Source organism: Gobius niger (assembly GCF_951799975.1).
Source record: "Gobius niger genome assembly, chromosome: 2".
In the NCBI taxonomy this organism is placed as follows: Eukaryota; Metazoa; Chordata; class Actinopteri; order Gobiiformes; family Gobiidae; genus Gobius; species Gobius niger.
Genome location: NC_136853.1, coordinates 31,831,706 through 31,859,106, shown reverse-complemented (window position 1 = coordinate 31,859,106; position 27,401 = coordinate 31,831,706). Strand labels below are relative to the sequence as shown.

Sequence of the window (27,401 nt, the reverse complement as noted above, 5' to 3'; positions counted from 1 at the left end):
CACACATGCCCTTGTTAGTTTATCTATGCGTCTTCGTTACTCCACTGATCCCATTTTAGCAAGGTTATCAGCTCTTGCCAACATTAGAATTAAGTCTGTATTTAATGTCTCAGCAGAACATGACTCTGAGTAATATACTTCTGAGACATTCAGATTTCTCCTGAACTGAACTAGTAACAGGGAAGCATTTTGTCCTCTAATTAACTTCTCTGCCAAACAAAATACAAAACCAGCGAAAGGTCGGATTTCCCATTTGATCTAAAAGCTGTCTGACACTGAGCAGACGGCAGACAATTTCACACTGCGCTCTGTTTTCATATCTAAATATACAAACAGAGCGCTATGTACAGGTCAAAACAAATCATATAATTGTGTCAGCTGTGCACCCGCTCACGGTACAAATACTGCTTAATAAGAAGACAAGTGTTGTAATATCTAACACGGAGGAATGTGCACTTTGGACCATGAAGTGTGCGAGTCATTTACTTTAAATTTGGTCTGGTTTTGTAAATTGAATTTGGTTTCGAAAAGTGACAAAAGGACTTGCGGTCTGGGCTAAATGGTGACTGCAATTCAAGCACTAACAGGCCATTGTGCCCCACTGCGGCTCAAACCAGCTCATATGCAGCAGGAACCATATGTTTACATGTCGAACCAAGAACAAATGCAAAAGACCTGGTGAAGATGCTGAACCTGGTAAGAGTTTGTCATCATTCAGAGTGAAACAAGTCCTGTACCAACATGGGCTGAGAGGGAACTCTGCCAGGAAGAAGCTCTTACTCTAAAAGCAACATAAAACAGCCAGTTTGGAGTTTGCAAATAATAAAAGGATAAATACTTTAATTTCCTGCAGTCTGGGAAAAAAGGGGAATCTTGCAAGCCTGATAACACCATCCCAACTGTGAAAAATATAAGGGTGGCAGCATCATGCTGTGGGGTTGTTTTGCTGCAGGAGGGACTGGTGCACTTCACAAAATAGATGACATCATGAAGAAAGAACACTATGTGGAAATATTGGAGCAACATCTCAAGACATCAGCCAGGAAGTTAAAGGTGGGCGCAGATGGGTCTTCCAAATGGACAATGACCCAAAGCATATACTGCCAATACTGGCTACAAAGTGGCTTTAGGATAAAGCCAGTGTTTTGAAGTGGTCATCACAAAGTCCTGATCTCAATCCTGTTGAAAATGTATGAGCTGAAAAGGCATAGGCACGCAAGGTGGCCTACAAATGTGACTCAGTTACACCAGTTCTGTTTGGAGGAATGGACCAAGTGCCTCTCACTATTGTGAGAAGCTTGTGGAAGGAAATCCAAAACGTTTGACCCAAGTTATACAGTTTAAAGACAATGCTTCCAAATATTAATGAAATGAGTGTAAACTTTTGGTTTTGTAACATGTAATAAAAAAAATGTGTAGAAAATTCTATTCCTCATTCTTCTGGCATTTCACAAATTAATTTTAACATTCAAATTGACCTAAAAAAAAAAAAAAAGTTAATTCTTGTTTCATGTCAGTCAGTGAGAAAAATGTGTCTTTTTATAAAGTGTATGTAAACATATGGTTCCCGCTGTAATTCAGATGAATAGTTTCATTGTTCCTGTATGTCTACCATAGTTATGTGCTGTTGTGTCTATCCATGCTTTGTGTTATTTTTAGGCAGCTGTACTTCTTTGTGTCTGCCCTTCTTTGTCCTTTGGAAAATAACCAGGCGATTAGAGCTTTATGGGATTTCTTATGGTCCCTTAGAAAATACTTAAAAACCTATAGTGTATTTTCACAGTTCTTTATGGTAAATGTAACAGTCTACCACCTGGCCGTGTTGCAAACCGTCTTCTCCACTAAGCCTCTAAATAAGCATAGCTGGCAGCCAGAGAAATGGCCAAATAAGACGCTCTGCTCCATCTGGTGTGGTATCGATCGCTGCTCCCTTATAGAAAACCTGAGATTTCTATGGCAGGTGGTCTTAGTTGCCAATACACGCCTTAATAATCTTTACCCTGCAATGCTGATTATAAAGCCAAAATGAGTTCACAGACTTGAGAAACCTCCGCAGACCAGCGCTGACATCACGTCTGTCTCCATGGCGATGCAGAGGAAACGTAGGCTGCTGGTGTCTGACTGGGTCCGGGCCGTGTGAGGGGAGGAAGAGAGAGACCGCAATGGAGGCAGGGAGAAAGACGATTCGGAAATCCTCTAGGAGAGGCATGAAGGGACAGAGTGTCAGGATGCTGGTGGCTCTGCATACTAACACTATAGGCCCTTTAGAGGGACATGTGCACACGCCTGCCACGCTGCGTCTACCCCGGTTTTGTCAACAGTCAGAGGGTATCAAGTGAAAACTCGCCTTTGAGCACAAATGCCAGCAGAGCTAATGGTGACATTAGAGCCGACTGGACTGCAGCTTTGGATGGCTCCCTAAGCTGACAGCCTCCAGAACTGCCAGGAGGGCGACAGGGGGCAGCCACTGGAAGACAGAAGACTATGATGACCTATGGGCCGCTGCTGTACACTTTGATGTATGTGATTTTAACCGAAGCCGAAAGCTGAAGCTCCTAAAGAAGCAAATTCAGTTTGTTTTAGATGAAAACAAATACAAAATTAAACCAGTCCTCAGAGCCAAGTGGTCTTTAAAGTTCAGCTGAGTCGATGCGGAACAGCACACAGATCGTTTTTGGCCAAATCAAACGCATTAATTTTGTGTGCGTGTTTGTGTGTGTGTGTGTGCGCGTGCCTGTGTGTGTGTGTGTGTGTGTGTGTGTGTGTGTGTGTGTGTGTGCGCGCGTTTGTGTGTGTGTGTGTGTGTCTGTCTGTCTGTGCGTGCGTTTGCGCTCTCATAGAGTAGATACCGTATAAAGAATATCAGACAGACCAAAGTTCTGTCACAGAAAAAAGATTGATGGTTTTGCGATGACAAATAGAGAAAATTGGATGAGCGGATCCAGACTAGATGTTGTGAATACTTTTTGGAAGTTATGGCATTTTAAAAGTATGCACGATCTTGTCGAGTTTGAAATGGCATATTCTAACAAATTATGCTTTTTGTTTTGCATTGATGATATTTTTTGCTAACTTCAACATTTAATCGTGAGTAAAATCGTACAGAAAAGGTGAGTGGTGCACAAAGATTCATCTACTATTCATGCTTAAGCATGATATACTGATATACTGCCTGAAAACACTCTAACTTCATGTGATGAATGTTATACCACAGCATGGGGCTGTGACCTATTTACTGACTAAAGTCACCAATCTAAATATAGGAACAAAGAGGGAATAACAATATGAGAAAGAGGTGGTGGAGATGTTGAAAGAAAGAAAAAAGCAAGAGAACAAAATGGTGTGTTTTTGAAGTCGGCGTATATTATTTTGCAGCATATTTTCTAGCTTGTAATATTTGACACCCTGGCTTTTTGCTCGGCTTCCTCCTGACACTGAAGTATAGAGCATTATGTTTCCATTTGTGGAAGCGAATGTGCATTCAGTAGATGAAGGCCGCGAACCTGTTTTCCGCACCAAAGAGTGCTTCATCAAAGTAGCCACTACAATAAGTCTTCTTCCAGTTTCTACTTGTGGCAGAGCAGTGCTACTGTTTCAGCTGCTGTCTTTATCTTTGCATTTTACAGCATGTGGCTGCATGTATATTTACATAGCAGGTGAGTAAACATGCTTTTACAGCTCCCTTAAGTCTGAGTCGTTGCTATCAGCCTGCCTCCTTCCTTCCCAGGCATAGTGCAAGTCTGCTTAATCCAGTCCCAGTGCTCTAATTGGCTAACTGCAACCATTTTCTCTGCTCTGCGGGGCATTGAGATTTGGGGGAAAGCGCATAGAGCTGCCTGGAGCCCGAATGAGTCAACGTGTGGCTCTCACAGGGATATACACACATGCTTGCACACTAAGGGGCTGGACAAACGGGGACTCACAGAGAATGATGACGCCACAGCCCTGGCCTGATCTGAACCTTAATTGGCTAACTCACAATCACACAGTAGGAGGTTTTCAGGCCAAGTCAAACAACATATATTGTTTTAAATGGTCTATTTATAATGACTATCTATCTATCTATCTATCTATCTATCTATCTATCTATCTATCTATCTATCTATCTATCTATCTATCTATCTATCTATCTATCTATCTATCTATCTATCTATCTATCTATCCATTTATCTGATAGATGGTAAATGTGACACAAATAATGTTCACAGCTTCGCCTAAACTCAACTATTACCTTTGGTTGGATTTACTTATTTACAAAGTGTGAAATGGCTTTGATGTTAATTTTATTACCATCGAATCGCTCTAGTTAAACTTGCTCACGCTGTAGCAGCAGGTCTCTGCCTCTGTTGCTTCGATGTTTTCTAGCGCAGCCAGCCCCAAACAAACAGGACTGCCCGTCGAGAGGCACTGAAATGTATCACTGCGCATGTGCCTGACGCTTGCCTGACGTTTCTCGTAGAAACCGTAATCCTAACCCTAAGGTATTTGGTTATGCACATGCAGTCATAACATTCGACAGTCAGCCTGTTTTGACGGAACACCGGTCAGTCACTGAGCACAAAAGACTGGATTGAGCATGCAAAGTATGTCAGAAAACATGGACCGTTTTTGTAAGAATACAAGAGTTTCTAATGGATTTAGTATTTAGTAAAGATGCTTGTTTAAACAATTAGCGCTGCATAATAAAAAGATATGACAGGACGGGTGGGGGGCACTGATGGTGGGGCGGCCAGCCTATAATAGAAATGGAATAGAAAAACACTGCAAAAGTCGATATCTAAAAAATGTACCGTCTCCTGGTTGAAAGTGTTTTTGATTTGGTAACTGCTCGACTTTGCACCTCATCCATGTGTGTCTACGGAGGGGAGATTAAATTAAACCCAGTTACCTGAGTTACCTGTTGAGAGTGAGCCAGTCCTCATGTAAGCATCAATAATGAATACTGCCTGGAGCCAAACAGTGTCTTACATTGTACAAAAACTGTAAAGCCTCTCATGCCACCATGGGCGCTAAGCCAGCCTTAAAACATGCATGAGGCTCTATTACTTTTTAATTGCTTTACTGATTTAGTATAAGAACAAAATGAAAACTTATGTTATTCTGTTCTTCTCATTAAAAGTCCTCCTTTGGGCACCATCTATACCTTCCTGTATAGATGTAGTAGGGCTGGGGCTTGAGTACCTACCCCTGTTGCACCATGCCCCTCAAGTGCACTTTTCTTGGGTGAAAATAAATTGAAATTTTGCAGACAGTAAATAAATAAAAACATGCCCAAAATGTCAAATGGATGAAAAATCAATGTTGTGATCCCTTTGAAGTTTGAGCCCCTGCGTCTCTATAGCTATCTGCAAGGACCTGCATCTCCATGGCATAGTATTCCAAATTCAGATACAAGACTCAGTTAGAAGTGCGCTTTTGACACATGTCCATGAGCATTATTTATAGAGAGAAGACAGACAAACTGCTTAACTAATACTCATATTTCAGAATGTGTTTGCAGAGGTTGGGAGTACAGGGTTAGCCGGTTATATAACCCCAGAGGACGGGATATGTTTTTGCAATGAATAGTGCACTACCTAAAATAGTAACTGTGATGATTCGCTAATAGGTCACATACACGTTTTAGAATGTGATGATGTCACAATGTCAGGTCAGGCAGGGGCCAATACAACACTATGGGAGAAATACAGTTTTAGTCTGAAATCTCCAAAACGAAAATTAAGAAATGATTTTCCATCTCAGTATTTGATAGTGATTGAATTCAGAAACCTGCCGTATTATTTTTATGTCTGAAAGTCCTTCCTATTGGCCAACATCACGCTCTTTCAGAGAAAATAAGTAATGACTACGATATTGACCAAAAACTAAGACAAAAAAACTGCAGTTCGCCATACCACAGCTACCATAAGCTACTACTATGGAATTTTCAGTTGCCCTCCACCTCTATATTAAACTATACAGACGGCATTGCGTCATAGAAGGGGGCGTGGCCTCACCGAGAGGGAAAACAGAATCTTTTGGGAAATTTTTCACTCTTTTTAGCCATTTTCTGGTGAAATGTTAATATATATTTATCACATACAAAAAAGTCAAGTCTAAATCAGGTCCATATGGATGTTTATTCACAGCAGACGGAAAAAACGGCAGTCGTAGCTAGCACTAGAACATGTACTGTCTCCTGGGGCTAATGCTAGAATTAGCCCGATGCATTCTTCGTTAACTATGGGCTGTTGAACCACTTTGCTCCTCTCCATGTGTATCTTCAGCATTTTTTAAAGTAGTTTTTGAATAATTAGAGAAAGTTTAGATTTTTCTCCAAACTATTTCCCCTAACTGTTTTCAAATATGTTCATATATTATGGGCAACTCCAGAGATGCCGTCTGTATCTATGGGCTGTTTCGAATGTTGTGATGTCAAGTGAATGCAACCTATTGCTTCCATTCGAGAGCCAGTGTGCCATGATTTAAAAATAAAAAAAAAGCTGGAGGGAAGTTAAAGTTAGCGGGAATCCCTTGTGAACCGTGTGAGGACAAGTGCAATTGTTTTTGTATTTCCAGCCTCATAAATATTGAAGGAGACAGCAAAAGCAGCTTTCGATGTTGACAGAGCGATAAGCATTGCCAGGGCTGTTTTGGCAGAAAAACAGTCCATGCATCACGAGGGCCTCATAGCACTGTCATTAAAACGGAATTGAAAGTCTAAAACCCTGACCATTGCAGCGCAGCCTCGACTGAAGAGGTTGGACATGACTAGAGGACTGGGGTGAATTGAAGGGAGTTGATTTTGCACTCGCCGGTCCATAGGGAGAGGATTGAGAGAAGGGGATATGAGGACAGCAGGGACACTTCCTTTCCTCTGTCCTTGCCTGTGACACCGATCCTCCCTCTAAAAAGTGAGCTCATCCTCTAATACCTGCCAGAACACGGACACTTTTTTAAAGCTTTCTGAAGTCAGACAGCTTTTTGGAAAACAGCCCTGAGTGATCATTTAAGCTTACCTGTTCAAAGCGCGGCTCAAGCGTAAACTAATAAGAAGGACTTCAGAGAAACAAAAAGAGTTTTTTTTCACTTTCTTGACGTTTATTTCCAATTAGTATCACTGTGATTGTTGACTAAAGAGGCGATGGGAGTGGATGTTACCGTACTGTATTTACGAGAAGAGGTACAGTTAATCTGCATAATTGTCTGATAATTCGCTCTTGTCTATTTAGTCCTCAGATGTTATCAAAGCTTAACACTAAAGTCAGCCAACAATGTTTCTGCACAGAATTTCACTGTCAGTTCTTCGCAAAACATATGTCAGATCTTGAAAAGTGCAATAAAAATAATCCTCAGTCGTTTACCCAGTGGGACCTTGCCAGAAACCAAAATAATATAGAGAGGAATACAAATAGATAAGCGCCACTGTCTAGGACTAATATGTTTGTTAAAGTTTTGTATCAAGTGGTAGCGGTGCAATGATAGAAGTATTAATTGATAGGGTGACAAAAATAGTACAATTAGCAATCTCTATGCTATGTAGTGCAAGTGTCAATCAATAAAAAGGTAATTTAAAATATTTATTTAAAGCAGAACTAAGTAACTCATGCCCCTAGAGGCCAAAAGCACCACTGCAGGTGTTGTAGCATGTTGCGTTTTTTTAACCCATTAATTGTCCGTGAGAGTAAATACTACGCTGAAAGAAAAGGCAAAGGGAGAGAGGGATATTGTACATTGTGCCACAACCCAATATCACAATGGAGATCATTTTTGTCACTCAAACTTGGCTGTGAATACTGTTTAAGTATAGCGCTAGCACACAGTTAGCTTTGCCCGTTAGCCTGTTAGCTTCTTCTTCCTGATTCTATTAGTGTGTATTGCGCCTCCGACCCAGAGCAGGGAAGGATGCAAGGTCTGTCCAGAAACACCAGGGTGAGATGAAAGACCCCCCCCTCCCCTAATCATCCCATTATCACTTGAATTACCCCCAGAGGGACTATGGAAAGGATTTATTAAGGTAAACAAGTTACTTAGTTCTTCTTTAAAGCCACACTGCGTAGAATTTTACTCCAAACAATAAAATTGAAATACAAGCTTTTGTTTTATGACAGATATTTTCAGTAGGCCTATGGAAAAATACCTCAAACAAACATGTGATTTTGCTGTGAGCGGCTTAGCTCTCCTAAGAGATGACATAACTTTACCGGGAGTGGGTACGTCTCCAGCTCGTTTCCATGACTAAAGTCAGCAGAATTTTTTAGAATGTAGAGTAGGATTAGGATTTCTCACTGCAGTAATAGCATTTTCTGTGTGGAGCTGGTCATTAGGAGCATGTTTTGTACTGAAGGCAACAGTATAGTGCAAAATGTTACGCAGTGTACCTTTAAAGGAACAGGCCACCATTTTTCCATACTGAGATATGTTCTTGCCTGAGCTTAGACGAGTTGATGCGTACCTGTCTGGTCTTTGTGCAGTCACGCAAAACGACCAAAGACGTTGTTGGGATTTGGCCCCTTCCAATGTATTCCTATAGCTCCAAACGGGGGTGAAGTTGGAAGCTACCACGCTCTTCCACGGGCACGCACAAAGACCAGACAGGCACGTATCAACTCGTCTAAGCTCAATATTTATTCATCTTGTGGAAATGGATCAACTGAAAATGGATCATGAACATAAATATTGATAAAAAGGTTCATGTTACTGTTTACTGTGGGTTTACCCAAACGTAAGTGTGAACCAGGCAAACTCTTGTATTTGCCCCTTTGCTGCAATAGAAGCGCAACATTCTCCCTCAGTACGTTTTTACTGAACGCTACATAACCCTCTCCTTCTTTCCATCGGCCAAATATCAGGCCCTCTAAATAAACCACAGGCGTATTTGCACTGATCACAGCTACTAATGCTACACGTATGTGACACTTCTGCGTCAGACAGCTGCAGTGTGATGTAGGACAGTGACATGGCCAATTCTGTCGCCCTGATGTGGCAGAGATGGAACATTTCATGAGAGACCAGATAAACAGAATGAGGCATCAAATGTGTCTGTTTGTGACGGTTGAATGGCTCTCTTGTTATTCCCCAAAAGCCATCCAGAGAGAGTTTTATGCAAAGATAGAGTTCTTTTTGAAATCAATTCATGTTTTTGTTTGGTTGTTTCCTCTGTCAACTCCACCACAATGTCCGGTGGTGTCAGTCTGTATCTGGAAGTCCGACAGGGTCTTGGCTCGGTCATTCTCTTCTCCACACACACATTTTACTCAATTGGACAATTTCCACGTCTTCAGGCCAGTCCCTTCCCTGAGCAACTGACCAGGAAGAACTGATTACTTACACAGGCCCAGTAATTAACATGAGGGACAGAGAGTGTTTCACGTCCCAAGCTGAAGAATAGTGACAAAGAAACTGTCCTTGATGAGTCAAACCCAGGAGATCCTCTGCACATTTCTATGAACACTGTGGCCACTATAAACAGCCTGAGGTGATCACAACTGCAATATCAATGAATCTACTGCTTATTCACCTCACATGTGCTGCTTTATGTACATTTGTAAATCCACGATTCATTTTGTTGCATGCCCTTATGGACTTGAATGTTCCTTCACTGACAATGGCAAAAATAATAATAATTGTGATTCAGATTTTTTTGTGAATGCATTTCTATCCTTAGATGTAGTTTCATGTTTAGTAGAATTTAGTTTAAAATACTCCTCCTGGCTCACAAGTCGCTGGCATTGACCCAAAGGATTTGTTTGACCTTCTGATGCCATACGCTCTGCAAAGGACTCTGAGATCCCACAAGTTTTATCCAAACACAGCAAAGAGTCTTTCAGGTATAGAACGCATGGAAGACTCAAGATGAAGTACAGCACTTTTTAGCATTGCCTACAAATAGTTAATCTCAAATTCTTGTTTTTATTTTGTTTTTTGGTTTGCTGCTGTCTTGAATTGTATGTTGTATTTTGTATTTTTGTCCCATAAATTTTGTGAAGCACTGTCCCCGGGCACTAAAACGTAGACTTGAACTAGTTTACCCAGACCATATTAATGTTTTACATCTCAGTAATAATGTTAGTCACAGTGCTATTGCTCGGACTGCTCAGTTTACCACAGAAGCAGCCTTTGGCCACAAAAGCTCTTGATGTGAATATTAATAGTGTGGGAGAGTGTCCCCAAGCTGCACTGCGGACCAAATCAAACACACCTCTGTTCTCAGTCGGCAGCAGCAATCTGACCAGGAAAAGGACGTGTGCACAACAGGCTTTAAAAAGAAAACACTAACCTCACTACACCCTGCTTATTTTCACAGAATGAAAGAACTACGGTGAGAAAACAATTTTGTTTCTTTTGAAGAACAAACCAACGTGCAGTATAGTTTAAGTAAAGAGTTTAAACAGGATTTTTCGTATCTAGCCACAATTTTACAATAACCCAAATGCATTTTATTATAGATCCTATTATTAATTAGCATAGCTCAAAATGTTATTGTCTTTAAAAGGTTATATTGTCATCCAATCAGATTTTGGATGAGCTCCCTTCGTAGGCTTCAGATTCAGTTCTGCAGGCGCTCCTCAATATAAAGAAAGCAAATAGAGCAACCCTCCAGCCAATCAGAAGCCTGGGTTTACGGGGTTTACATGTCCCCAGTGCCCGCTAGCTGGCCCAAGGTGACGCTAATGCATGTCATTGGACGACGCTGCCGTCTATCACACAGTGAGAGTTGGCGAGCTGTGTTTGAAATGTTGCTCCGCTGCTAAAACAACCGATAAAACTTTGTTTTTTACCCTTGAATGGCTGCACTTTGATGTAACCAAGTAAATTAGTTTCACTGCAGATATGTTTGCCATCCCTATCACTGTATTTTTTTTATTTTAACTGAACTGTTTGATCCTGGCGCTACCCAAAACTGGGGCTTGTCCGAACTTATAACCCACTCGAACACTGGCCAGAGTCTGGAATATGCGGCTTTGAAAACTGAAGGACTTAATTTTGAGAACACAGACTAAAAATATTCTACCAGTGCATATTGGAGACCACAGAGTGAATGACATTTGTAGGAGTGAGCGCTGGTATTATGGCAGCGTCTGGGGTGAGTCACTGCGTTCATATCAGTGCTGTATAGTCAAGTGATATTTCAACTTTTTAATATGTTGTTGCCTGTGTGGTATACTGTGAGGCATTGGCTAATTAAACTGCATGTGCAGCATAATAGTGCAATCTAAAGCTTGGTCCTATTAGTGCTGCCTTCTGCACGTCTCCACAGGTAGACACAGGGCTGAGGGAAAGGCTGCTTCAGCCTCTTTTACATTATCGGTGTAAGTGTGTGAAGGCCTGGGTACATCCCACCACTGGCATTACATACTGTATAAACAAGGTAGTGCCAGTAAATATTTATATTTTTAAATCTACATTTATACTTCCATGGCAATCTGTACAGTGTCTACAGTTAGTATAAGATGTGTGAACATTCACAGTCAAGGTGTAAGAAAGCCAAGTGAAAAAAAAATCCAAAACAAGATGTCCCTTTCACAACTTCCCACAGCTCAATATGTGGATTCAGGCACCATTACTCTTTCTCTGTGTCAGAATGACCACCATCACAGATTTAAGTGCAGGCAAAAGAAAACTCCAACTGCCAGAAACTTACAAACTATTCTTTACGGGAGAAATTAGACGAGCAAGTCTCCATAGCCTTTCACGACAATTGTCGATCAGTGGCTCAGTGACACCTCACAATTGTATTTCTGGAACAATCTAAAACTTGCTGTCACACTGGAACTGACGAGGCACAGTGCAACTCTATTACTATTCTGCTCATGTCAGTGCCTTATTTCACACTGAAATTCATCCCATGTGTTACAAGCTGGCACGGTGAAGGAGTTTGGTGGACTGACCCTTAACAAAATGTTTGCAATCAATGGTGGTCAAAGTACTTCATTTCATTACTTGGGGTGAAAGTACAGATACTACTGGTCGACTATTACCCCAGTGAATATAAAAGTTCCTCTGTCAATTTTTACTTAAAGGCATATATGCCAATTGTGCCAGAGATCACCACCTATACGGCAACAACAGGGGCAACCTCTTTGTTTTCAAGAATCATGGCATTGACAGTACATCTAAACACCTACAGCTCTGGAGTGTGCATAATAAACACAACAAGCCACTAAAGCTTTTAAAATGGGAGAAAATATGCTGCTAATTTTATATTTCTTCTTTGGGGCCTTTATGGAAATGTTGTGGAGTAGAAATGAATATAGTTTCTTTCAAATATAGGAAAAAAAGTAGTAATTTCTCAACAAAAATACAACTCTGGCAAAGTACAGATACTCAAAAACTGACTTGTGTGTGTTAGAGAAATAACAATGGTGTTCGAGAGGATAGATGAATGACAGGCAGCAGTCTGGATGTCTTATGCAGGAGAAGTTTATTTACCATCGGTGCGGGACCCGGAGACATGAACTCGAGACATTGCGCTAGTCCTACCATTCAAGTCTGTCTATGCTTCCACAGAAGAGGGATAAATACCCTCTCAGAGCGTCATACTGATACGCAAGCATTCAGTGGCAGAGAGTGGGCGCCTGAGCACCACAGTCAAGGCTATGACAGAGATAGTACGACTGTACAGCCTGACCCAGTATGATAAATAGAGATTTAATGTTATCCTCAAACAGTGTGTTAAAGGGATGATTGTGGGGTTTTTCATCTCCCCCTGGTGTCTTGGGCCAGAAAACCATCCTAGGAACTTCCCTATCTCCAGATCAGAGACACAATACACACTAATGGAATCACGAAGAAGAAGTAGCTGTGTTTTGAGTGAAAAAAAAAAATCTCCATTGTGTAATTGAAAGTACAATATCCTTCTCTCCCTTTGTCTTTTCTGTCAGTGTAGTATTTACTCTCAAGGAGAATTAATGAATAAAAAAACGCAACATGCCATAGCACCTGCAGTGGCGCTTATGGCCTATAGGGACACGAGTTACTTAGTTCTGCTTTAAGCACATCTGTTGCAAATTAATATTCCGGCCACAAAGATGAACACACTTTTAAGGTGCAAGTCTGAAGGGGCTGATGTCTCAATGGCCGGATCAAGGTTTTACAAAACAAGCTGACTTCTTGTGCCGCATGCGTCTGATTCCCCAATGACAGAAGATCATTAGACAGAGGAACATCTCAGGACAGCAGAGCACTGAGGTGACCTCAGGCAAACCACCTGATGGATGCGTCTATCCTTCACCATTAGTGAGACAGGGGAGTAAAGGACACAAGGATTTTGGAGGGGGAAAGATGCTGGCAGCCTGTGATGAAGTCTTATTAAGGAGGACCAAATTTAACATGAGCAACGTTGTGCCAGTGCTGCCAGATGAGATGTGTCCACACCTGTGTCAACCTTGTCACTCCATAATGACTCTAAATTTTTGCAAGATCATAATGGATTGGTTTGGGGAAGTGACGTCTCAGAGATAGCACACGGGATATTGCTTGTCAAAGTAAAGAAGAGTGCACATGGGAAAGTTTTGTAATGAACTGTTGTATTATTTTAAAAGATTGTGTGTGGTGGAAGTTTTAAATCTCTGAGGATAGACGGCACACGATTATAATACAATTCCTGAAGCAGCGGAGGCTCTTGTGTGCCGATCTGCACCACAGACAAACTGGCCTTTTACCACGAACAAACATGGCTCTCTTATGATCAAAGCTGACTTTTGAGCTGACAAACAGCGCGATATCACTCATGGGCAAAGGAACAGTCAGTCAAAATGATTCTTATATTTTAGCACAGCATGCCTATTTCACAATGGTTTGTGACAGTAGTTGGTTTGTAGCCATGAGGATTGAAGAACTGCTTTGCATCATAGCATTTCTTTGGGTTAAGTTAGGGTTTTGGTTAAATGAACAGGACACCGGTTTTCCGTACTGAGATATGCTCTTACCTGAGCATAGACGAGTTGATGCGTAACTGTCTGGTCTTTGTGTGTGCGCTCAGTCATGCAAATAGACCAAAGACGTTGACCTCTCCCAGCATATTCCTATAGCTCCAAACGGGGGTGAAGTTAAAAGCGACAACGCTCTTACGTTCAACGTTTTCCCTATTTAAATACGTGAGTAGTTACACAATCCAAGAATAGTTACATAAAATTAAACATATCGACTTTCTAAGCCGATAAAAAGGGGTACCAAGGCATAATAATACCTTAGGAGCACTTTGACGTCCGTGCAGAAAAGTCGAAGTGCTCCTAATATTAATACGCCTTACAATATAGTACCCCCTTTGACATGTTTAATTTTGTGTAGCTATACTTGGATCGTGCAACTTTTCACGTAACTGTATTTAAAAAGGGAAAACATGGAAGAGCCCGGTCGCTTCTAGCCTGGTTTCACCATACCCTCGTACTCATTTCGTTTCATACAGAGGGTCTGGATCTTCACAATTGAGCTCCAATATCAGGTGGGAGGGGTGAACTCCTTTGAAACGATTGGATCTGATTTTCGCTAGCGTCTGATCCTGTGTAATGCGCCCGAGTGAGTGAAGCAAGCTCTTGGGAGCATTCCTTGCGTATTCAAAGGCTTCAGTTTAAATATTTGGATATTTGGGAGCTGAGCCAGAACAATTTGAAGAGCTTCCATTACTTTCGTAACAACCGCCATTGCCAAACTACAACCAGCAAATGCAGCGCAAATGTTTGACATCCCCTACAACACCTGCTTCCCCCGCTCGCTGAATGGTTACTGAGATCAGGTGGCGACGTAAATGTGGGGAAATGATAATTGACCGGAGTTTACGGATGGCTAAGGCCAGGCTAGGTCGCTTATAACTTTATCCCGTTTTGCCCCATAGAGAAGAGGAGGAGGAGAGGCTAAATGCTAACAACATCTTTGGTCTGTTTGCGTGACTGAGCGCACGCACAAAGACCAGACAGTTACGCACCAACTCGTCTAAGCTCAGGTAAGAACATGTCTCAGTATGGAAAAACGGTGGCCTGTTCCTTTAATGTGGTGTGATTTCCCACTACAGTATGTTCTATGGAGAGAGTTCTTTCTGGGCTCGGCCACAGCGCTGCCACAAACCAAATCGACGACAAGCCAAAGGGGACTGTCGCCTTTGCAGGTCATTCCAATGTATCCACGCTTTTTGGGCCCATGAATACATTGCCAAGCTACAACAATAAGCTTATAGGTAGCCTGTATTACAATGGAACAGGTCACATCACACACACACAAACACAAAAACGTTATCCATTTAACGTCTGCCAAGCCCTTGTAATCAAGTTAAAAGTGGCCAAATAGACGGTGAACCACAGTGAAGCAAACGTATGGAGGAGGAACAAAGGAAACATCCAATGAGTTTAAGAGTCCTGCCGAGGTCTTGACGCAAATGTGGAGCGGACGGGGTTGCCATGGAAACCCCACCCCTACCTCTAGTGAGTCAACGCGTAAAAAAGAAGGACAGCATAATGGGAGGATGAAAACAAGAAAGAATAACACAATGAGCAAAAGATCTGCCTCACCACTTCTCCTTCACTTTATGTGTAGAAAACTAAGTAAGGAAAAAAGAGAATATGATTTTTGTCAGGGCATTGCCTCATCTTCATCTGGTTTTCCGACAACTTCTGTCCTGGCTACTTCACTTTTTGTCAAGCTCAAATATCTGATGGTTATTATGAGTGTTCTCCCCATTGGACTAAATAATGAAGCAGAGGACAGGAGGGAGCAGTTAAAGTTTTATCATCCTGATTATTACAGTCATCCATCAGAGAAAAGGTGATTAAACACAGTGGAGGCAGGTGACAAACTGGCCATTTGTTCAGGATTAGCTTTGGGCATTAACTTGGGGGGGCCAACACTTTGTCCGAATGGCCTGTGAGGGCAACATAGAGCATTGTTTTCTGGCACAATATATAGCCAAATTATTGTAGAAATCTTCACTAACGGAGAATCCATATCGCAACATCTGACTGCATCTAACACATTGTATGCACATGTTGAATTGTTTGCTGTCGGTGATCCCACACTTGCGCAGTACACCATGCTTCCACAGTCAACACAGCCCACACAAAACCCTCGTTAATATCTTGAACAGAATTTAGCGACATCCACCAGCTGTGTAGTCACCGAACAAACTGAAACAAAAAGCGTTGACTAATTTAGATCATGTTTGTGCCGAGGATCGCGAGGTACAGCCCTGACTGCTGCAAGCGAAAAGTCCTAAATGTCATAAACAGTACAGTACGGTACAGTACACATAACATTGAACTAGTCCAAACACTGAAAACGTCGGGGGTGGAGGGAGCAGACTGGTTATTTCGTAATTTTTTTTACATTTGACATGCTCTGGAATTCAAACTCCTCAATGGGCCACATTAAATCAATTGACCTTGACACATGTGATGCAAGTCTATAAGTCTATATTTTCACCTTAACCAGTTTAACAATTACACATATCTATTATATTAATCAACACTTTAATATTAAAAAGCATATCACAGTGAAACGCCAAATAATCCAAGGGATCCTCCTGCTAAACCATCCCAACAATTTGGACAAAATGCCCTGCAACATTAGCCTGGTTTTACCATACCCGTGTACTCATTGCGTTTCGTACAAGGGTCTGGAACTTCACAATTGAGCTCCGTTATCAGGTGGGAGGGGTTGAACTCCTTTGAAACGATTGGATCTGATTTTCGCTAGCGTTTCGAATGAGTGAAGTAAGCTATCAAAACTCTTGGGGGCATTCCATGCGCATTCCAAGGCTTCAATTTCAATATCTGGATATTTGGGAGCCGAGCCAGAACGGACTGAAGAGCTTCCATTACTTTCGTATCCGCCGCCATTGCCAAACTACAACCAGCAAATGCGGCGCAAATCCTTGACGTCGCCTACAACGCCCGCCTCCCCCGCTCGCTGAATGGCTGGTTGAAATTCAACCGATGTAACGCGGCCACTGAGATCAGACCCAGACGTACATGTAGGGAAATGATAATTGATCGCAGTTTACGGAAGGCTCAGGCCAGGCTAGTGCAGTACATTTAGGAAGTGAATGTTTAAAAAAAAAAAAAAACTGATACTGTGTGTGGCTGGACTGTCTACTCCATCTACTACATTTAATACAGCTATTTGATTACTATGCGAGGCTTTACACGATGTAAACTCAGCAAATTTAATCATGGGACAGAGTTCGGACGGTCATTCAGTCTGATCCAAACTGCTGTTAGCTGTTGCTTTCTTCGTGTTTAATCTGATTGAAATCTCTGAAATTTTATGCTGCTCTCCTCCCTTCGATTGGTTGTGTAGCAAAGAGCGATGTGTGTTCAATTCATCACATTGATTTGATTATTTAGCACAATCTGTTGTCAAACGTTTTCAGCTGATTTACAATGGAGTACGAAGGGCTCCAGGAGGCGACCCGGTTCAGGAGCATGTGCATGTGACGTTTTTTTTTTTCTTTTTGTAGGGTAACATTCTTTTTGTCCCATAAAAGTATGGAGTAAAAGTAGAAATTTGTGGAAAAAATAAGCCATGAAGCTTGCATTGTATTATGATTTGTTGATGTTGTGTATGGTTAACCCTAATAGTCAATCTGTGACAAAAAGGGGTTTACAAAAATTAGGTTTAGTCCCTTTAACCTGCAAAAGTTCAGTTTTAGTCATGAATCTATAACAGCCACAAAGTGTTGCAGCTTGTTCTGTGAAAACACTGACAGAAATGGGGGAGACAAGACAAATGGAAACAATAACAGTTTTTAAATATCCATATTGCCTGAACTTATCAACGATCACACCAACCAATGTGAGCAGACAGATTGATGAGCCGCATGTTCTTTGTCGTATCTCATTAGTAAACAGCAACCGTATTGAGCACAGTTGTCCCTCCCATTAACACAAATGCACATCCCCTGTGGGCATCAACCCCCCCATTAACTTCTGTCAGAGCCACAATGTCCTGCTCCCAAAACATACGCTGGTGAGAAAAGCCCACACTCCCATCAAATCAACGGAGCACTTACATCTGTCTGTTGCTGAGATATACGTATATTAGCAATCAAATGTATCATAAACGTGGATACATTTGTGACATATCGGAATACGGATAGTTCCAAACCAGGATCAATACAAGAAGATTTTAGACAAACTACCCACACATACTGTCCTGACGTGCTGAGCAGCTGCTTATACTGCATGGTGCTTGGGTAACTCCACAGCCTCTGGAATTATTTTAAATAATGAAACTAATAATCTATTAAGCACCACACTCTCACTTGAACAATAAAAAAAAACATAGATTGCATTGACTAGGTTTACACATAATGACGCCAAATCCCACAAATTTCCCTTTGTGACCGGGGATTGGTCATGTTTCGGTTCAACATGTTCGAGTCGGTCTATTTGTGTATCATTTCAGAACAATTTTGGTCCATTTATTTGCTAGTGCAAGGTTAACTGAGGCGGAACAAATGTTTCACACAGACGAGGTGGAAGTTTGGACTTACTGGAGCTGCAGGGAACGAGTGCCACCCTGAGATCTCTGCCAGGAGTCAGGACTCGGGAGCCTCGTGTAAAACTTTAGTTATGTCTGATACACATGATTTATTCCATGTGCTTTTGTTGTTATTGCGCTTTGACTGTCATCGCTCATATTGGTCTGTTCACTGGCTTTAGAGCGGATATTAATAAAGTTTGAAAGATACATTTTATTATTTTATTGCATTGCATTAATTTAACCAGGATTGTCCCACTGAGATTAAGCATCTCTTTTTCAGAAGAGTCCTGGCCCCAGAGGGGAAACTATTGTACATGTTATTAGTGGTAGGGGAAACCGGAGAACCCGGAGGAAACCTACGCAGACACGGGGAGAACATGCAAACTCCACACAGAAAGGCCCAATCCAGGTGGGAATCGAACTCGGGACCTTCTAGCCGTGAGGCGTGAGTGATAACCTTGCACCACGGTGGCGGCACAGAAGTTGATTTGTACCCAATATGGCTAAATCTACAGAAAATTATTTTCAAGAGACATTTATCTCTTTGAATTGTTTTTGAATCATTATCACTTACCTGCGTCACTTTATAAACCACTTGCACTATGATGTAACCCTGCACTGCTAAAACAGTCTTGTTTATAGTCTGTTTACTTAATTATTTACTGTCTATACAAAGTCCTTGGTAGTCATTGTACATAAGATACCACTATTTTACTATTTAATCATTTTTTGTTTATTTTCTCACATTTTCTGCCTATTTGCACACCCTGAGTGTTTCTAAGAGCTGTATGTGACATTTCTCCATTGTGAGATCAATAAAGGCTATCTTATCTTATCTTATCTTATCTTATCTTATTAATACTACTTTTGAACAGCTACATTTTGCATGTTTATTTTTTTTCTGTATTTTTGTTTTTTGTACCAAAAAAAACCAAACCATGCCCCTCCAAATAGTTGAAACGAACCCAAAATATAATTTCCGTGGACCCCTAGCCTTAACAGAATAGTTTCCAAATCCTAATCACATGGGAGACCGTTTCTAAACGTTTCTAGCGCTACATCTCATAAAAGTAACTGCTGCCTTTTGCTCCATGTAAAGCAGATGCTTTAAAAAGTGACTGGTGAACCAGCCCTTTTCGTTGCAGCCACACTGCACAGCCACACACTGCTCGCCCAGTGCTGTGCTCGGCTTCCTATCGCTCCATCGGCCTTAGACTGTGCACTGTTAAACACGCCAAAGTGGTATGTTCCCCCATTTTTTAGCTACTGTATTTCTCAATTTCTTATAGGCTTAGTTTTAGTTAGTAATATTCTCTTAAAGTGTCCAGGTAGTGTTTAGGTTGTCAGTATTAAGTCTGGTTAGAGTCGGCATCCACTACATTTTGAGAGTGGAACATACGCAAGCAAATAAGAATGAGAAGAAAAAAGAGTGAGCCATTAAGCGGAGGGCAATCAGCAGTGTTATTAGCGGTTCACAAAACTCACCAACTGTCTTAATGTTTTTGGTCATTTACCGCCGATTGGGGAAAAAAAACTCTGGGCTCTTACGCTTTTCTTTTAAATACACAAACTCTGAGTACATGAAGTACATATGCTTTCACTTCTGTTTGTGTTATATGAGGAGTTATGTCATTATGGAAGTTTTTACTTCAGTTTTTCGTGGCATAAATAATTAAACCGGGTTTACTTTGATGCGACGCGACCAGGACACATTATCATTTCAGACGGCCCCTAAAGGGCTCAGAGGCAGGATGCAAACAAGGCTCACCAATTGTAGCCGTGAGCAGAGTATGAGTGTGGTGTTACACGGTAAAAGGGCATATTGACCTTCATTCACAAAAAATAGACCACCAATGGAGTTCAGGATAGAATTTAATAAATGTACTGTTACCATAGTAACCCTCCATGTTTCTAGTCCAAGTAAACATTTTCCATTTACTAACATTATTTAAAAACAATATAACACACTGTTGTGTACAAATACTTTAATGTGAACGATAACTCTATTATTATATTTATAAGACTTTAAAATGTAAAATACAGGAGTTAAAGCATTTGGTCACGCCTGTGTGCAAGATTACTGGCAGTGACTAGCAGCTAAAGGACAATGTTTTGCTAGTTCACCCTGTGATGCAGACGAAATCTTTGGCAACACCTACAAATGGAGACGCCACAAGAAAAAATCTTGTCTGGACGCCACGGTGGTCCAAGAGCTGAAGCTCGCACTGACAGCAACCGCAGTCTGTAACACCAGCTGCGGACAGAGAGAGAGGACACGACCTCCATTGAAATTGCTCTGCATGAGAAGAAGCACCGCTCCCACCTCCTCAAGCAGACACTGGACCTCAACAGAGCTGAGGTCAGCTCCACGCTCATAACCAGAGCCTACAGGAGGAAAACAGGACCCTCCGAGCCTCCATCTCTGAACGGGACAGTAAGAATCTCCTACTACAGCAGCAGATAGACAGTCAGAGAGAGCTTTAAAACGGTGACTCATGCGCTCAAGGCCAGTTATGAGAAACTCAAGCTGTCAAACGAGAAGTTTCAGAAGAAAGTAAAGGAGCTGAACGGACAGATTGACTCAGCAGTGTGTCCTCAATGTCCAAATAAAGCAGACACTTCAACAACAGCTGCTCCAGAAAACACAGGAGATGACACAGTAGCACCAGAGGAACACGACACTCACCCAAAAGTATGAGGCCCTTCAAAAGGACCACAGCACAATGACAAAGAAGGTCCACGAGATGGCAGTGAACATGGGAAGGCTTGAGGACCAGAAGCTCCATGAAGGTAGGTTATCTTTTTTGTTTTGTTAGGGTTATATATTCCTACTTTAGGTGCAGTGTCTATAAAACTCACAGCTGTCTTTGAACAGATCGACAGGCTTCATACTAATGTATGTGCCAGGTAATAGTTTGAAAGATAAAACAATAGTTTGTTGTTTGACAAATTTAAACTGTCATTATGTACATTGGTGGTGCATGTGCCTTACAGCAACAAGGTCCCGGGTTGGATTCTCGCGCCAGGCAGGGCCTTTCTGTAAGGAGTTTGCACATTGTCCCCTTTTGTGTGTAGGTTTCCCCTTCCACTAAAACTATGTAGCACCTATACCAAATAGTATCTCCTCTGGAGCCAGGCCTCCCCTGAAACACAGAGTCCAAATCTCATCTAACATTTTATTTAACATTCCTTGTTAAATAAAGGTCAAATAGATCTAAAGAAGCCTAATCATGGTGTTAAGCATATAAGTCTAACCCAAACAATAATATATAAACCTCAATCATGTACCTGTTTCTCCAAGTCCTGGCTTTAACCTTAACCAGATAGTATTGTCCATATCAAATATGTGATGGTAAAATAGCTGGGGACTGTCCGACGGCATAGACAATTTATTTTTGACGGTTTAATTATTAAGACATTAAAGAGCTATTGATATATTACTCTCTATAGAACAGTGGGGTAATGATGGGATTTACGGCTCTTTACTTCGGATCCATTCATTTTCAAAGAGCCGTTCAGATAACTTGCAATATCTAAGACGCCATCAATAGGCACACATTTGAATAATCTAAATTTACAACCGATATTTGCACTTTGAAAAAAAAATGTCTGTGAATAAAATCTTCCACCCCAACTAATAAAAAGAGGCTGCAACTCATTTTTTGTGCATTTAGCTTTGACTTTAGTGCAAAAAGCTTTCACTTGTGTCGCCTGCTCCATTGGTGGCCTGATTCTAGTGTTTGTTTCGGGGGAGTACTGGATAAAATTGACGAAAATTGGCTCAGCCTCTGTCAAGCTATGAGTGCGAGGCTAAACAAAGGAAACAGTTTTTATCCCAAATAGCAGTAAGTTTCTTCTTTTGGAGTCTGTAGGTTTTTGGTAACCAATTTTTGGCTGGTTTACATGCAATACTTTGCTTTAATTTACCCTCACCCCAGTCAAGGTTTCTTTTAATCAAGGAATAAAGAAGGAACAAGGATGGGCAGCCATGTTTATGATTAGTATGTGTCAATTCATTCTGAGTTTTGGAACCCTTGAACAAACATCTTTATACTTATTCTGATAGTTCTTGATGCTGCTTATAGAAACTGTCGATAGAAACAGAATGGCTGAGGAAGTGAACAACTTCTACCTTTTGACCTGAGTGTGATCTCCTGATATTCAGCTCCATTATACAAGACAGTGGCTCTTCACTAAGTGCTTTAGTGTGTCAGTAGAAAATAGGGGCTTGTGGGTGGACATAAAGGACGGAAGCCAATGAGTCAACCAGAGGAGCAAAGGTAACACAGATGGATAAAGAGTGTCTCCCAGCTAATGGTAAATGTTCACAGCTACTCCTGAAAAAAACGCCTTTGAAAATTTAATGCTGCTTTCAAAATAACTTTTTTTTACCATAATCCATGATGTGAATCCTGACTTTTTCGGAGAAATACTTGTTTGATTGTAGTATAAGCTGTTATTAGCCAAAAACAATTTGACTGACTCAAGATTTATAAAGTAATTATTTAAAATTGTATAAAGAGTGTTTTATATTCAGCAGGGAGAAACCCTGTGTCAAGTCATAGAGCAGGGGTCTCCAACAGCCGGCCCGCGGGCCACTTCCGGCCCGTGAGATGATTCAAACTGGACCATGCTGTGCAGAGTTTTGAATTTTTTAACCTCTAACCCCCGCCTTAACCCAGCACATTTTCTCCGGTTCAGATTTACCCAAATCTAAAAGCTTCTCGACTGGAGAGTAACAGTGTTTACGTTTTTGAAGCATTTTGTTGTTTTTGTAGGGTTTTTTTGTGGTGGTTTTTGTCATGTGTGTGGTCACTTTTTTATTGTATTACTTTTGCTTTTCACATTTTTGTTGCTTCTTTGTCGCTTTTTTTGTCACTTATTTATTTTCATCCTCGTTTCCGTTGCTTAATCCAGCCACTCGGGGGCAGCTTAGATTAAAAAAAAGGAATTCCACACGGATTCCAGCAGAGGGCACTGACATAATAAGAGATCAGGATACAAACAGCATATTATAGCCACGTGGTAAATGGACAGTCTGCCCCAGGGCGGCTGTGGCTACAATAGTAACTTGTAACTAGTAACTAATTTATTGAAAAAGGTTTCCTCAATAGTATTTTCTCAGTTAAAGCAAATTTTACTGGAGCTTTTGTTCATGGACCCCGGCAAAACACTCAATACACCCGATATATTTGGCCCCCAGGGAAATTTACTTGGAGACCCCGTCATAGAGTCATAGTTACTATGTAAGTTACACAGTGGCACCAGCATTATGCATCTTCACTATTAAGATCCCTTTTATGCACAGTGCACACCCATTATTATTATTATTTTTTTTCCGAAAAAGGTATTCCTTCTAGGTCTGTGGCGCTGCCCCTCACTGCTTCCTGAATCTCTCACATAAAATCTGTGTGGATTACCAGATGATAGGCATGATTTCACATGGGCCCAGGCCATTAACGCGCTGACCTTGGATTTCAACCAAGCAATTTGTCTAAGCGCGGGCACTGCACTGGTTGCCCTCATCACTTGTATCCAGTGGGATTGATTGGCGTGAGTTCCAGGGCATCTTCCTTACTGTGCATTTTAGTTCTTCTAACTCTTTTGTATTTCTTTGAAACGCCAATAGCCAAACACACTTCAGCGACGATGATTCAGTGGAGTTTTATCACAGCTCTCACTGGACTTCCACGTCTCTCTCTTTAACTTAATTCTCTGTGGTACTTTATAGAATTGTCTCATGAACTCCTTTACACACGAAAAATGATAAATGCATAGGTTCAAATGTCTAAGTATTGTTCATAATATTAACTTTTTTTTAAGGCGCCAAACAAAAGTAAAAGCACGATGCACATTCTAGGTGATGAAATGTTTTCTACCATAAGAATAATATAGCAGAAAAATTGAAATAACTGTGGACTACATACTAAAGTCCATAATATGTAGTCTTTTTTGCTACATTTCAGTGAAAACAAATAAAATGTTCCTTATGTGTGTAGTATTAGAAGGATTACCTGTGTTCATAAAGCACACAGTATAATAACAAACAAGCTGATTTACAACACATGAAGCTGTATGATCTGCTTCTCTGTTAGTAAGATGTAGTAGCATGACTAAGCCTCTTCCTCTGCGACACACAAGTCCATCGTTAACCTCCCCATGCCCTCTCTGCTACATTTTGTTTGCATTTGCCACAATCATTTATGTTTATTATAATTAAACCCTTTGTTTTTCCCATCTTCGTTTGTGTGCTCGAGACTATTTGTTTTGCTGTTCATTCTCACCTATTCACCGCCTCCATTTGGAGTGTCTGGGAGCAGGCACGCATATCAAAGAAAATTGCACCCCTCTTGCTAACATATAGCCGTCTCCATTTTGCTTTGTATATTTCTGAGAGAGTAAAAGAGGCACCATTCAAACCATCTCAGGCCTTAAGGAATGCTTTTCATTTAGGGATTCAATAGATGGCAACATGCAGCAGCTGCAGCTGATGGTAGAGGGAGACAAGTGTGATGACAGCACCCCCAACCATGTGGTAATACGTGATCAGAGGCTAGAGTATGCTTTGGATCAGTCTCAGACCTGCATATATAAGGTTGTGTCACACAGACCATCTTGAGTAAAGCAATACCATTCACCGTACAAAGTCAGAACAGCAAAAACCAAGAGGAGAGGAAAGGATCTGCCCAATGTAAACGTATAACAGGTGTCTCAAAACACTTTGAACATTGAAAAATGCTCTTGAAGGTGTTATAGAAATTAGGGCTGAAAGATATATCGTCATCGTATCGATATCAAGATATGAACATTTAAGATGTCGATGTCGCAAAACAAAAATATATCGTTATCGTTTTTAGATCGAGATATCAACATTCAAAAAAATTAAATTTGAAAAAGCAAGATATAAACAATATAGATTTTCATCAATAAAACTGCACTCTTTTGCATTATGATTTTATTTTTCTGAAAAATGCTTAGTTTTCACCTAGCCCATAGTTATATTGTATCGTATCAATATCGAGATATCTGTCATGAATATCGAGATATGAAATTTTGTCCATATTGTTCAGCCCTAGTAGAAATCAGTCGTGAGCAAGAAGCGTATAAACGCAAAATAATTTGGAGCGCTCACCACACAGAGCCACCAGCTAAGGTTTGACATGAGGTTGACTTCCCAGGAATTATTCAAGCGGGAAAAAAGGTGTATAGATTTTTTTCTATAATTAAATAAAAAGATAATAGCTAATAATGTAATTCTGAAGTAGGCAAATTACTTTGTGAAGGGCCAATTTTCTCCCACAAAAGACCAGGGGCTGAACCTCTCAATAGTAAAGCGCCACTTTCTCCAAGTCCGGGTGATGCACAACACTTATGACTGATGGAGTTTTGGGGCCATCCTCTTAAAAAGACAGTGTCTGCAACAATCCTTTGAGGTATCTGATCCCCAATAAGTCAAATGATATTGATACGACTCGAATACACTGCAGCCATGAAAGATTGTATTGGGAACTCACAGGGGATGGTCCGGAGGTACAGGTTGTCCCGGATGATCTGCTGCAGCTCGTGGTCCACTGAACCTTTTTGGAAGCGCAGGTTGAGGTAGTGCCGCAGGTCCTTGTCAATAACACCTCCTATAAAGAAAAGAGCATGACTTTTTTGTTTGTTTTTACTGTCAAATGAAACTGCAATTGTGAAAGGATAAAGGGACAGCTCCAACATATACTAAAAGGGTCAGACAGGAAAAACGTCTGGAAACCTACAAAGCAGAAACCTTAAATCTGGTTAACACACATCGAGTATTGAGCATTAACTGTGTACATTTAACGTAACAAGGCAGAAGTAGTTTGCTCAGTCACTTTGAATTGTCTGCATGATCAAAGTGCGGATGTAAAAACTAGTCAGTAAGCTTAAAAATGATAAAGCAGTTGTGAATGCTAATGATGAAACTGCAGTATACTATCAATAATTTAATTTTCATATTCATGTATTTATCGATTTCAATTAGGAAAGAACATATTAATCAATGTGGCGGCCAACAGATTCCACATAAATATGCTGGAATTAGCACAAAAGCTAAATTCCATCCATTGTAGGCAGGTAGAAAAAACAAACAATTAGTTAAGCAATAACATGATGGGAACACACTGTTTAAAAAAGAGAAAGTCCAAGGAAAAACTCATTAATTAATGGGGAGCGTAACCAATCCAGCCAATTCTTAAGTACCCCTTTAAATGCTAGGAAGGTCCCACAATCAAAATAGATGCAGATATTTTGAGCCAAACTCATTTCTTTAAAGAATTGGAGTCTTGTCACGGTGGCAAAACACACAAAACACATATATAGAATTTTGAAAAACCAAAATAAACCACGCACTCCGAGAGGATGTGCAGTGTCTAGTGTTAAAACTGTTAAATGCTCAGAGCCTGTTTCGATTGCATGACCATGATCCGCTAAAAGAGAACCTTACATATCACACACGCCACACACTAAAGCGCCTCAGGAGATACTGTTTATATTGATACACAAACTGAATGGGTTCATTTGTACGTGCAAAGAAATCAACTAGACTTTCTCTCAAGAGCTGCATTTACTCCTGTCCTCTTCAGTCTCTCTCATTTTCCCATCCCCCCTTCACCTGAGCGCCATCTCCTGTCCTGTTCAGGGGTCCTCAGTCTTTCAGTGGACCCCTCCACATACGGCTAGTGCATTGCGACCATGAGGATCCATGAAACACACAATAATCTCCCTTTAAACCAGTCAGCAACATTGATCAGGACAGCGTTGATCCGTCCCGTAAATATACATTCATTTCATTCCTGACGGATTATGTGATACATTCTTTCAAACTCCAACTTCAGCTCCATGGCGCTGTGCCAGACATCATTTACCCCCCCTCCTTTCTATGCACCCCCGCTGTGCTCCCGAGGCAGTGACATCGACGCACGATA

At 41.0% G+C, this 27,401-nt stretch overlaps 1 protein-coding gene across 5 annotated transcripts in view; it reads right to left on the bottom strand.

Moving 5' to 3' along the window:
• Positions 1–27,401, bottom strand: part of magi2a (membrane associated guanylate kinase, WW and PDZ domain containing 2a) — a 211,194-nt gene that overhangs the window by 121,562 nt on the left and 62,231 nt on the right. For all 5 annotated transcript variants that reach the window (XM_079582158.1, XM_079582156.1, XM_079582154.1 and 2 more), the window contains exon 2: positions 25,968–26,084. In XM_079582158.1, coding sequence (XP_079438284.1) covers positions 25,968–26,084 — 117 coding nt within the window. The remainder of the gene's footprint in view (positions 1–25,967; positions 26,085–27,401) is intronic.